Consider the following 14296-nt stretch of genomic DNA (forward strand, 5'->3'; position numbering starts at 1 on the left):
AGGATATCACTATTATTTCTTACTGTTCATGCTAGTTTTAAAAAATTTAGATGTCATTTAATCTATCTCCTTTGTTTTATCAGAAAGAAAACTGGAGTGGAAAGGGGAAAGCAACTTGGCTAAAATCACAGTCCAAAATGGTGCCATAGCCAGGAATAGTGGCCGCATTCTCTCTAAGAGCAAATAATATATTAAGCTAGTATCAACTTTTATATTTTTTAATATGGGAATAAGGCTGTTAATTTCCAAAGATGATTTCTATTCTGTGGCATATAATCCATATTTCAACAGATCAAGATATCCTACGTAAATTGGAGAAGGAAAAGATTCTTGTCTTCACACCATCCCGAAGGGTCCAGGGCAGGAGAGTTGTTTGCTATGATGACCGGTTCATAGTCAAACTGGCTTTTGATTCTGATGGCATCATTGTATCCAATGATAACTACCGAGACCTTCAAGTTGAAAAGCCAGAATGGAAGAAGTTTATAGAGGAGCGCTTGCTGATGTATTCTTTTGTGAATGACAAGTACGTTTCTTTCCTATAGGTTCTGAATAGCCTAAATCCAAATTACCACTAAGGACAGATTTAATTTCATTTCAATAAACATTTACTGAACACTTACTGTATATTGTGCATTATGCTGGTCACATTGGGAATAAAAGGCTGAATAAATAACAAAACTCACCTTTAAGAAGCTCAAAGTGTACTTAGAGAAGAGATTCCCACAATTTGTTGGGATAAACTCTATGGTTAGAACTTTTTTTAAATTGCTTTGTCTATGTGAAATGATATGAAAAAGTCTCACAGAGGAAATAAGATTTGAGATGAAGTTTACAGACCGAGGAAAGAGGGCTTCTGGGCATTATAGGTAAAGAGAACATCATGAATAAAGCTATAAAGATGTGAAAATGGGTTGCACGTTGGGGGAACCAGCAGACATGTCAGTGTGGTTGGAACTTATAATCCACAGAAGAATGATGTATGGGAAAAATCATTCCTTTCTTGTGTTCAAGTGGAAACAGAGGGAAGAACTGCAGACTTAGCAAAAGATAAACTTGAGGCAGAAAGGGCTATTAGAAGGCTATGACAATAGTATAAGCAACATGTAATGAAGGCCTGAACTCCTGATAAGGGATAGTTTACCTCTTGCTTGCTTGCTTTCAGATTTATGCCTCCAGATGATCCTTTAGGACGTCATGGGCCAAGCCTTGAAAACTTCTTAAGAAAGAGACCCGTTGTTCCTGAACACAAGAAGCAACCATGTCCTTATGGTGAGTACCTATATGCAAAACTGAAGAAGCCTGTGAATACTTTTCTCTTCAAGCTTTCCCTTTCAAAGGGAAAATCCTGGCTTGTCCACTCTCTGTGAGTTAAAGTCTGTGTCTTCATATATTTTCAATTAGACATTTTAAGAACCATCCTAGAAATTTCCTGAGAAACAGGTAACTAGAATTGAAGGAAAGAATAATTGTCACTAGTTAAAATGATTCATGTGTTCTAACTGTCTCTGTCCTGAGTAGTGTTGTTGGGGGCAGGGAAGTGCAGAAACTTACTTGATCTGTGGAAGAAGAAAGGCCAATGACAAACTGCATTTGGCCCCAAGAAGGATGTGTCTTTCAGGCAGGTGACTGCACCCTCTGTCAATATTACCCTTTTCTTCCAATCTGCATTTTCCAGTTTGCTTCCAAACTTTATCTTCATTTCCTATTTTAAATATAGTTTTCTACACCCATGGCTGATTCATGTCAATGTATGGCAAAAACCACTACAATATTGTAAAGTAATTAGCCTGCAATTAAAATAAATAAATTAATTTAAAATAAAATAAAGTAAATAAATAAATATAGTTTTCTAGAGTGCTTTCATGATCTTATGCAAGTCCCTGTGACACAAAGTTTATGAGCCTAACAGTAAGACATATGCTGCCTGGTCTGAGGCAAATTTGAATGTTCACTGTTTTTGAATAATCATTTATTTATAAGACATCTAGGTGTTTGTTCTCAACTATCATTTATTCATATCATAGAATATTTCATGTTTACTATCTTCATTTAATCCTCACAATGACCTTATAATAAAGACATTATTATGAACCTTGTTTACAGAATAGTAAATGAGGCACAGAAATTAAAAATCACTTACCAAGGTCACATGGCTAGTAAGTGACATAGCTGGAATTAAAGCTCAGATCTGACCAGCCTCCAGGCCAATGCTCTTTGCACTGAACCACCCTGCCTGCTACTGCTCTACACTGCCTCAGCATGCACGTTATGCCTAGACAAAGTTGTGAATTTCAGGAAAATGAAGACTGTTCAATGACAACTCTTACCTTTCCCACTGGAGTTTCCTCCCTAGGTTTCCACTTCTTTCCTCTCCACTCACAGTGTGTGATGCCACCATGGTGTTGTCTGTCTCCCGTCTTTAAGAACAGTTAATTTTATATCTTAAACCCCAAAAGTAAAACTCTAACCTGAGTGACCAGATTGTTAAAACAGCCTCTGGCACAGAGAGTTGCACCACTGTGAGAGAGAGTCTTACCCCAGGGCATTATTTTTCAGGCAAAAAATGCACCTACGGCCACAAGTGCAAATACTACCATCCGGAGCGGGCCAACCAGCCGCAGCGTTCGGTGGCTGATGAGCTCCGCATCAGTGCCAAACTGTCCACAGTAAAAACCATGAGTGAAGGCACCCTGGCCAAGTGTGGCACAGGGCTGTCTAGTGCCAAAGGTGACATAACCTCAGAAGTCAAACGCGTGACCCCCAAGCGTCAATCGGATCCCAGCATCCGGTCCGTGGCTGTGGAGCCTGAGGAATGGCTGTCCATTGCCCGTAAGCCTGAGGCCAGCTCTGTCCCCTCACTTGTGACTGCTTTAAGTGTCCCCACAATCCCACCCCCCAAAAGCCATGCAGTGGGTGCCCTCAACACCCGTTCAGCCAGCAGCCCAGTGCCAGGATCCTCTCATTTCTCCCACCAGAAGTCCTCATTGGAGCACATGACCAGCATGCAGTACCCACCCATCCTGGTTACCAATAGCCATGGGACCCCTATTAGCTATGCTGAGCAATACCCAAAGTTTGAGCCCTTAGGGGACCACAGCTACTATTCAGTGTTAGGCGACTTCTCCAAACTGAACATCAACAGCATGCATAACCGAGAGTACTACATGGCTGAAGCAGACCGGGGGTTGTATGCCCGGAATCCCAACCTCTGTCCTGACAATCGTATGAGCCATACCAGGAATGACAACTATTCCTCTTACAACAACCTGTACTTGGCTGTAGCTGATACTCATCCTGAAGGCAGTTTGAAGCTGCATCGCTCAGCATCTCAGAACCATCTTCAGCCTTTTCCTCATGGTTACCATGAAGCCTTAACGCGAGTGCAGAGCTATGGCCCAGAAGACTCTAAGCAAGCCCCCCACAAGCAATCAGTCTCCCACTTAGTTCTGCATGCCCAGCACCCAACAAATGGAGCACGCTCCAGCTGTCCTGGAGACTATCCCATGCCTCCCAATATCCATCCTGGGGCAACCCCCCAGCCAGGACGTGCCCTGGTGATGACTCGGATGGACAGCATTTCTGATTCTCGCCTATATGAGAACAATCCCATGAGGCAAAGACGTCCTCCTCTGTGTCGGGAACAGCATGCCAGCTGGGACCCACTGCCCTGTGCAACTGACTCCTATGGCTACCACTCCTATCCCTTGAGTAACAGCCTCATGCAACCATGCTATGAGCCAGTCATGGTACGGAGTGTGCCTGAAAAGATGGAGCAGCTTTGGATGAATCCTTGGGTTGGAATGTGCAATGATTCCAGGGAGCAAATGATCCCAGAGCACCAGTATCAGACCTACAAGAACCTCTGCAATATTTTCCCTTCAAACATTGTTCTTGCAGTGATGGAGAAGAATCCCCACACAGCAGATGCCCAGCAACTAGCAGCCTTGATTGTTTCTAAGCTTAGGGCTGCACATTGACATGACATAAGACTTATTTCTTTATATAAATATGAATACCAATAATGCACTAATACTATGACAATAGTAACTAATAATTTTGTGTTACACTTTACAAGTTACAGACTGTCATTGAAGTGCATAACAACCCTGTGAGGAAAGTCTTACTAATGTCTTGTTTTCTAGACAAGGAAACTGAAGCTCAGTGAGTTTAAAAGTAACTTGCTGAAGTCACACTGCTAGCAAGTGACCAAGTCAAGACTCACACCCAAGTCCTCTGACTCCAAGTCCTATACCCTTTTGCATTGCACCATGCAGGTAATGGAGGACAAAACCCAGGGGAAAGGCCTAAATGCAAGAGGCCCCAAGGGACTCCATTACCAACTGTTTTCTTAGTCACACATTCTATATTATGAAGTATCAATGACATATCTAATTTAGAGAGCAAGAGTATCAGGATCAATCCATTTAGGATTTTTAATAAGAATATTTAAATCTATTTAAAAGTAAAGACATACTTTATTGCATGGATATCTGACCATTCAATACCTTTATTAACTGAGATATAGGGTCACATTGAAGTTTCTAGAGCTATATTTCAAACCTATTGTTAGCAATTATATTGCATGTATGACTATGTATTTAGTTTGAGATGTGTGTGTATGTGTATCTCTATATAACCTTTTGTATAGTGGTGATAAAAAAAAAAAAACAGACTTTGCACAGTCTTTAGTCTACAGCTGTATAGATCACAAATCTGACTTGATGATTTTACATCATATTTCATAGTTTCAACTAGTTTTGAAAGTGAAACTATATCCCGATATTTGAATATTGCTTTCTTAGGCACCAGAGCAAACTGGCTCTATTTCCTTTGCACTTTTTACTTGTCAACATATATTGAGAGTTCTTCACTTTTAAGTCTCTTCACCTTAGTAAATTAGGGATCAGATTGAAGCCTTCTTCTGCAGAAGAGGTAATGGATAGTTCCAAGTTGATACTCTCAAGTTCCAAGCATAGTAGTTGCATGTGCTAGACAAGCACAGAAGAGTTGGACCAGGACCAAGGGATTTACTACCAGAATTTGCTTCCCTTAATCCCAGGAGAGATTAAATGACAAACACAAAAAGCTGCATTCAAGGGGGGTCCAATGGATGCTCTTTGGACTTCCGACCTATGCAGTATTCAACATCACGGGATGAAATGTATTGAAGGACAGTGCACCATCATGTAATCCACTTTCTCCTGCCATCTAACCTTTGGGCAATCAGGTCAATCATTGGTGGAGCAGAACTTCTTTAGGAAACAAAATCAGGGGATTTTCTAGGTGGAAAAAGCTTCCAAAAGGGGATACTACATCTTTGCTAATAGCTGGCTCAGTTACATACTTCAAATGCATGCAGAGGGTGCACTTGACCTTAGGTAATTCTTAAATGGATTACTAAGGACGGCAGGACTTTGGGTTGACAGCGCTATATGGGCAACTTGTATCTTGCTCAGGGTGGGAACCTTTGTAGCTAAATGCCTCTAGAAGAGGCGTTTATTGTTTTTGTTTTTTTAAACAGCGGCACTAAATAAACCCCTTTTTGAATCCATTGTATATTGCAACATTTTGAACCATGACCAGCTCACTATTTCTTGAGCTGGAACTTGCTAATTTCTATGGTAGTTTTTTTCATGAAAGTTGAGAAGGCCTGGTCTTGGCCTTTTGTTTCTTCATGAGAAGGTGTGACACTGCCTATAAATGTTTCTTACTGTGAAACACTCCGAATGTGAGCCTGTAGTCAGGGTTATTTCTGGTGGTTTGATAATGGCTTGCATGCTGCTTTCTGGCTTTCTGTCTCTGTCCTGGTTGATCAAACTTCCTCTCGGTGTTTCTCTTCAGTTTACCACAGTTCACATTCATCTCCTACCCTTTGATCTTTCTATCTCCCAGCGTTCTGAGGAGTAAAAGTATTTTCTGCCAGGTAGGTCCATAGAGTGGAGAAGGCAATGGCAACCCACTCCAGTACTCTTGCCTGGAAAATCCCATGGATGGAGGAGCCTAGAAGGCTGCAGTCCTTGGGTTCACTAAGAGTCAGACACGACTGAATGACTTCAGTTTCACTTTTCACTTTCATGCATTGGAGAAGGAAATGGCAACCCACTCCAGTGTTCTTGCCTAGAGAATCCCAGGGACGGGGGAGCCTGGTGGGCTGCCATCTATGGGGTTGCACAGAGTTGAACACGACTAAAGTGACTTAGCAGCAGCAGCAGGTCCATAGAGAGTGAAGTGCTTGCTGTTTCACACAAACACCATTTCATACCATCAACTTCTTGGACCTTCTAAATGTGTCCCATGTCTAAGTCAGGGTATGTGACAATCTTAGATGACTCTACTGCCTTCGTGCCAGTTAGTTCACCTTCCTACAAAAACCATCAATGGTACCACAGTATCCACTAGCTGCACACTGTACAGAGAAGCACAAGATTAATCTTCTCAGATACAGTTCATCTGGAACATGTTTATGTTCAGCACTCAAAAAAAAATTGTAAGCTCCTCCCAATACAGGAAATATTTTTTAAGGCAGCATATGTATTTATTTCCTAAAACCAATTGTCATTCTTCTCATAATATGTGTATGAATCAAAGCAGCTAGGAGCAATGCCTCAAATAACCAGAAATGACCTTCTGTTGATACAAATTGTATCTCTTTTTCTCCTGACTGTATAGAAACAAATGTACAAAACTCATCTTAAACTAGGTTTGGTACTGACTCTTCATTATGATGTTTGTGGCACTGTGTGTCACAAGGGAGTAGCCCAGGATCATGAGGGAGCTTTTATTTACAAAGGGCAGTAGTTTATAGACATAGACAATTTTTCAAGGCCTCTTGATTACTATGTGCAACAGATATTGTGCAGTTTCAAGCACTATATGGCATAAGTTTCTCTTTAGCCTATTAAGTTTATTATGTCCTTGAAAAAGAGATTTTGTGTACAAAATTGTTAGTGTTAGTTGTTCTTCTGTAAAAACCTATAAATGGAGCTATACAACTAAGAATGAATAAATTGAGCTTGTTTATATTGAGGTCTGCACACTTGACTGTTCCATTTTGTCTGCAATTATAAAACAGCAAATACAAAGAAACATTGAAACCCCTTTGGCTTCCTTCATAATGAGATCAAGCTTCCATCCTGGGGCTAAGTGTGTGTTCTTCAGGATACTTACCTCCACATACTAAGTAGGAGTTACTGCACAGTGTTTTGTGTGGTTTTCAAGAAGTATATTTTGCAAGAGGTGCTTTGTAATTTTAATTCTTTCACTGAGTTTCTGAACTCATACCAAGTCTGTGCTTGTTCAGGCCTTAGATTTTGTAGATTTTGTGATTTATTTTTCTTTTTGTGATTTTGTTGTTTTATTGTTATTTTTGTTTCAACCTGAAGAAGTGTGACTCTGGAGTGGCATAGTCAATCCAGGGCACCATTTCTGTAAGATGGCTCAAAGGAAAAGGAGCCTTTTCAAAGGTAACATACAGCCATTGCATGCTCTCTTAAGGTGCAAGAAATGGAAGGGGGGATGACACATGCCTTATGGAAATGGTATACAAAACTTTTCTTCTAAGTAATGAAATGTGGATATATATATATATATATATATATATATATATATATAAACACTCTCTCCTAGTTTCCAGGAGAATACTTCTAAATCCATTTTTTCTATTTTAGAATAAATTATCTTTATACAGTAATTCAAACACATCCATTAACTCTTGGCACTGGGTTTTCTTCTTATATGGAAGAGCTCATTTTGAGAGGCACTCAGTTACTGTTTTATGTATGCTTTAAGTATGGGACTTTGTATAAACATCCTTTTTGAGCACCAACAATTTCAATACACTTCGTTTAACTCTGGGAACCGGGTCTGGAACTGCACAGGGAAAGTAATGTCAAGTTGTCCAAAGAGCCCTGCTCAGGTGTCCTTCCAACCCTTCTCTACCTTCCCCTAGTTGGTTTCTCCTCAGGCTTGACACTGAGGTGTGCATAACCTGCAACTAAAATGGCACTACACTTATTTCTCAATGGAAATCAAATATTTTGGGAACTTGCTTGTCTAAGTAGTTGATGCCAAAAGACTCGCATATTCCATATCTATCATAGTGTAGCTAGCTATATACATAGGCAGATTGACTACTTTTAGTCCTGGTTTGCATATCATTGAGCTATAGAAGTTTGCTTTATCCATTTGTGGGATTAAATTATACTGTATAATGGCTGTAAGCTTTTATAAAATATCTTTGGGTTCTTTGTTTGACCCAAACATAATGTAAGTCTTAATGACAAAGTGCAAAAGCTAACCAGAGGTGAGTAAAAATATATCCTGTTCCCAGTTTTGTCTGCACCTGAAATGCATGTGCAATGTTTTGCAATATGTTCTCACTAGCATGAATGTGCTGACTACTTCATGAGGTTTTAATTTGTTTCACTTATAATCATGATGGAAAATGCTGTATCCTTAACAATGAACTGTAACTACATTTAATTACTGCATAAACTTTTTGTTTACTAACCACTAATGGCTCTGTTTCTTTACAAATATCACTAACAAAAGCCATACCACATCTACAAATACACACTCAGCTCCTAAAAATTTAGGTTTCTGTCCTTGGATTTGCATCTTGAGATAAACAATAAGAGGAGGGATCTCCCCAAATGAGTTCATCTGAATTTTGTCACAGTAAACATTGTTTTTGTTTAGTCGCTAAGTCATATCCGACTCTTTTGTGACCCCCTGGACTGTAGCCTGCCACGCTCCTCTGTCCATGGGATTCTCCAGGCAACAATACTGGAGTGCGGTGCCATTTCATTCTCCAGGGGATCTTCCCGACCCAGGGAGCGAACCTGCATATCCTGCATTTGCAAGCAGATTCTTTACCACTGAACCACTGGGGAAGCCCTCACAGTAAATATATGCCCTCTAATTTTTTTATACTAACACAGCTGTAAGTGCAAATCAATTGGCTTTTCCAACAGGGCTGGGCTGGACCAGGCCTCCAACTGCTGGGTTAGAACCTGGTGGGGGGATAAGGGGTCAGGCTTATTTCTCTAAACAATCTACTGTTTCCCCGCTGAATAGTCTCAGGTCCACAGAGACATCATCTGCTGAGCCTTAGCCAGAATATCAGAGCTAGAAGCAGCCTAGAGAACCCTATAGTTCATAGAGAAGTCATGTGGGGACTGTGATGAGTGCTCAGCTGCATGGACTCCATCAAGGTATAGGTATGAGAACTGAGGCACCAAGAACTGAAGATATTTGATTGAGGCTGCACAGGGCCAAGAGTAGAACCTCAGGCCTCATTGCTCTCAAGCCAGTGAGCCCTTTATCACAGTGGCATCTGCTCTTCCATGAACCTGGCTTCAGAAATCTCAGGTTTCAGGAGGACTCCAACCAACAACGACCCTTGGTCCTTACTCTCCATGGACCTGAATTAGAAATGGGCTTCAGTAGCCTACTTCTCATCTTTAGGTCAGTCTTTGAGGGCTACGGAAGAGCACTTTTTCCTGGGTTATATGAAGACTTGAGTCCTGAGTTCAAGGCTACCAACCCTGGCATGAATCCACAGAAATCACACATACCAAGCTTTAAGATAAACTTCATATCTATGATCTTTTTGATCTTTACAAGCCCATGAGGCAAATATCCTCCTTCGACAAATGAAGAAACTGTGGCATGATTTGCTGAAGGTTGTTCTCATTAAGTGGTAGAGTGTGTTGTTCAGTTGCTCAGTCGTGTCCAACTCTGCAACCCCATAGACTGCAGCACGCCTGGTTTCCCTGTACTTCACTATCTCCCAGAGTTTGCTCAAATTCATGTCCATTGAGTCGGTGACACCATCCAACCATCTCATCCTCTGTCACCACCTTCTCATCCAGCCCTCAATCATTCCTAGCATCAGGGCTTTTTCCAATGAGTTGGCTCTTCGCAACAGATGGCCAAAGTATTGGAGTATCAGCATCAGTCCTTCCAAAGAATGTTTGGGGTTGGCAGCAATTCTTCAGTGCTCAGCCTTCTTTATGGTCCAACTCTCACATTCATACATGACTACTTGAAAAACCATAACTTTGACTATATGGACCTTTGTCAGCAAAGTGATGTCTCTGCTTTTTAATTTGGTGTCTAGGTTCATCACAGCTCTTTTCTTCCAAGGCCTGGAACCTATATTTTTGGGTAGCTTCTTCCTCTACACCAGAGCAACTCAGACTTTAGTGTGCTTCAGAATTACCTGAAGGGCTTGTTAAACCAGATTGCTGGCCACTGTCAACCATTCTGATGTAGATCTGGAGTGAGGTTCAGTAATTTGTATGTCTAACAAGTACTAACACCAAAAAAAGATGTGCTTTTCATCACAGGGGATTTGAAAACAAAGTAGGAAGACAAGAGATACCTGGAGTAACAGGCAAGTTTCGCCTTGGAGCACAAAATGAAACAGGGCAAAGGCTAACAGAGTTTTGTCAAAAGAACACACTGGTCATAGCAAACACCCTCTTCCAACAACACAAGAGATGACTGTACACATGGACATCACCAGATGGTCAATACTGAAATCAGATTGGTTCTTTGCAGCCAAAGATAAAGAAGCTCTATACAGTCAGAAAAAAATGAGACGTGGAGCCAACTATGGCTCAGATTATGAACTTCTTATTGCAAAATTCAGACATAAATTGAAGAAAGTACAGAAAACCAATAGACTATTCAGGTATGACCTAAATCAAATCACTTATGATTATACAGTGGAAGTGACAAATAGATTCAAGGGATTAGATCTGATAGAGTGCTTGAAGAACTATGGACAGAGGTTTGTAACATTGTATAGGAGGTAGTGACCAAAACCATCTCAAAGAAAGAGAAATGCAAGAAGGCAAAATGGTTGTCTGAGGAGGCCTTACAAATAACTGAGAAAAGAAGAGACTCAAAAGGCAAAGGAGAAAGGGAAAGATAATCCAACTGAATGCAGAGTTCCAAAGAATAGCAAGGAGAGATAAGAAAGCCTTCTTAAATGAACAATGCAAAGAAATAGAGGAAAACAATAAAATGGGAAAGATTAGAGACTTCTTTAAGAAAACTGGAGACACCAAAGAAACATTTCATGCACAGATGGCACAATAAAGGACAGAAATGGCAAGGACCTAACAGAAGCAGAATACATTAAGAAGAGGTGGCAAGAATACACATAAGAACTGTACAAAAAAAGATCTTAATGACCTGGATGACCTTGATGGTGTGGTCACTCACCAAGAGCTAGACATCCTGGAGTGTGAAGTCAAGTGAACCTTAGGAAGCATTACTACAAAAAAAGCTAGTGGAGGTGATGGAATTCCAGATGAGCTATTTCAAACCCTGAAAGATGATGCTGTTAAAGTACTGCACTCAGTATGTCAGCAAATGTGGAAAACTCAGCAGTGGCCACAGGACTGTAAAAGGTCAGCTTTCATTCCAGTTTCAAAGAAGGGCAATGACAAAGAATGTTCCAACTACTGTACAACTGAGTTCATTTCACATCTAGCAAGGTAATGCTCAAAATCGTTCAAGCTAGGCTTCAACATTACATGAACTGAGAACTTCCAGATATACAAGCTGCATTTAGAAAAGGTAGATCAACCAGAGATCAAATTGCCAACATCTGGTAGATCATAGAAAAAGCAAGAGAATTCTAGAAAAACATCTGCTTCATTGACTATACTAAAGCCTTTGACTGTGTGGATGACAACAAACTGTGGACAATTCTTAAAGAGATGGGAATACCAGACCACCTAACCTGTCTCCTGAGAAACCTATATGCAGATCAAGAAGCAACAGTTAGAACTAGACATGGAACAACGGAATTGTTCCAAATTGGGAAAGAAGTACATCACGGCTATCTATTGTCACCCTGCTTGTTTAACTTCTATGCAGAGTACATCATACCAAAATGCCAGGGTGGATGAATCAATCACAAGCTGGATTCATGACTGCCAGGAGGAATATCAACAACCTCAGATACGCAGATACTGCCTTAATGGCAGAAAGTGAGGATGAAGTAAAGAGCTTCTTGATGAATGTGAAAGAGGAGAGTGATAAAACTGGCTTAAAACTCAACATTCAAAAAACGAAGATCATGGCATCTGGTCCCATTACTTCATGGTAAATAGATGGGCAAACTATGGAAACAGTGACAGACTTTATTTTCTTGGGCTCCAAAATCACTGGGGACAATGAATGCAGCCATTAAGTTAAAAGACACTTGCTCCTTGGAAGAAAAGCTATGACAAATATAAACAGAATTTTAAAAAAGCAGAGACATCAACCTGCTGAAAAAGGTCTATATAGTCAAAGCTATGATTTTTCCAGCCATTATATTTGGATACGAGTTGGACCATAAAGAAGGCTGAGCACTGAAGAATTGGTGATTTTGAACTGTGGTATTGGAGAAGACTCTTGAGAGTCCCTTGGACAGGAAAGAGATCAAACCAGTCAATCATTAAAGAAATCAAACCTGAATATTCATTGGAAGGACTGATGCTGAAGCTGAAGCTCCAATACTTTGGCCACCTGATGCAAAGAGCCAACTCATTGGAAAAGATATTGGGAAAGATTGAAGGCAGAAGGGGCCAAGAGAGGATGAGATGGTTGGATGGCATTACCAACCCAATGGACATGAGTTTGAGCAAACTCTGGGAGATACGGAAGCCTGGTGTGCAGCAGTCCATGGGTCACAGAGTCAGACACAACTTAGTAACTAAACAACAATTACCCAGGTGGTACTGATATTACCAGAAACTCAGATCTACACCAAACTGTTAACCTGTGTCCTTGGGCAAACCCCTACCCTTTTTCTCTGAATTAATGTCTCAATGTATTAAATTGGGGGACTAGATTTTCAAACTTTTTTTTAGCATCAAAGCCCATTTTGAAAAAATAGAAAATTTATATATGATACCAATACATACACAATAAAAATCCAGGGTGCGAAGCACTGGAGAGGAACCAAGGGTTTGCAGCAGCATCTTCCTTCAGAGCAGATGCTGAAGCTGTGTCCCAGAATATATATTTGCAAATCCCTTGACAAGATGTGGCCTAGATGCTCCTTGAGGGCTCTCTTCTGACATTTTTAGCTGCTAAGACTTAGCATTTCTCAGGAGAGGGAAGAATTGGAGGGAAACTTACCCGTGTGTTAACCTGTGCAGACTGTTCTGCCCATGCCTGATGGTTGGGTCCACATAGCACAGGAAATCTTAACCTTTGGGGCTGTTGGGCTCATGGATCCCTTCAATAATCTGATTAAATCTGTGAACTAGCTCTAGAAAAATGATTACATACACATACCCACAAAGATATTCAGGATATCCTCTAGTGAACTCCCTAGTGTCCTAACTCAAGTTTAAAACCTTGACTGGTCTCTGGCAGGACACTTCCATTCAATTCCTACTTAGCATTTTATAGCATATGCCTTCTCCTCTTCATCATTCCTCATCTCAGTCATTTACGGAGCAAGCGTCTTGGCTGGAATATGACCTGGTTCTGTCCCCCGTTTCTCCTTGTGCAGGCCCAACCTGGCCCTGCAGGTGCCCACTCTTTCAGCCAGCTATCACTCTCCTGAGTTGGGGTGGGGGATATTATAGTCAATCTTACCTTCAGCCAACCACCACCCTGGAAATATCACCGGAGAAAAACAAAGAACTCGTGTACACCAGGGCTTTCTTAAGACACTTAACCAAAGCATCAGGTTATCGTAAATGGTGAATTTTGTTCTTTTTCACTGGGCAGAGGGGTCTGAGGGGTGAGAACATAATTTATTCATCCCTGTCTCTTGACAGCTCAGGGCTGACAGGGTAGGCATTGAGGGTCTGAAGGAATTCGGTGACCACAGAAAAGCTCTGGGTCAGTCCCTAGGACATTTCTCTGCTCCAGTGCCCACCACAGGGAGGTCCATTTTATCTTTTCAAGGCAAAAGGAGTAGACAAGTGACAAAGGAAGATTTCTCTTTGGCTTGCAACTGTTGTTTGGTGCCCAGTGAGGGAAGGCAGGGAAATGGATCAGAAGCATGCTGGGTAGCAACAGGAAGACCTGGATCTTCCAGCTGTCAGGGAGGTTCCAAGCTGATTTCCCTGATGCTGGCTGGGCTTTATGACCAATGTCTCTTCCGAGGTCTGATGCTTCTAAGTGAGCTGGCCCCACATTACATTTGAGTGAAGGGAGTAAAAATGGTTTCAGTCAGAAAAAAGGCTTAAAAGGGGCAGTAGACCCACTTCTGCTGTTATGATCCCACCTTCTCAGGAGCCCCCAGAATAAAGGGAGAAGCACACAACCCCAGATC

The 14296-nt window shown here is 41.2% G+C and overlaps 1 protein-coding gene across 1 annotated transcript in view; it reads left to right on the forward strand.

Moving 5' to 3' along the window:
• Positions 1-4255, forward strand: part of ZC3H12B (zinc finger CCCH-type containing 12B) — a 668231-nt gene extending 663976 nt beyond the window's left edge. The window contains exons 5-7 of the mRNA XM_025277361.2: positions 292-526; positions 1166-1272; positions 2560-4255. Of these exons, the coding sequence (XP_025133146.1) occupies positions 292-526; positions 1166-1272; positions 2560-3980 (1763 nt within the window). The 3' untranslated portion in view covers positions 3981-4255. The remainder of the gene's footprint in view (positions 1-291; positions 527-1165; positions 1273-2559) is intronic.
• Positions 4256-14296: the final 10041 nt, after the last annotated feature.

Source organism: Bubalus bubalis, chromosome X (assembly GCF_019923935.1).
Source record: "Bubalus bubalis isolate 160015118507 breed Murrah chromosome X, NDDB_SH_1, whole genome shotgun sequence".
NCBI lineage: Eukaryota > Metazoa > Chordata > Mammalia > Artiodactyla > Bovidae > Bubalus > Bubalus bubalis.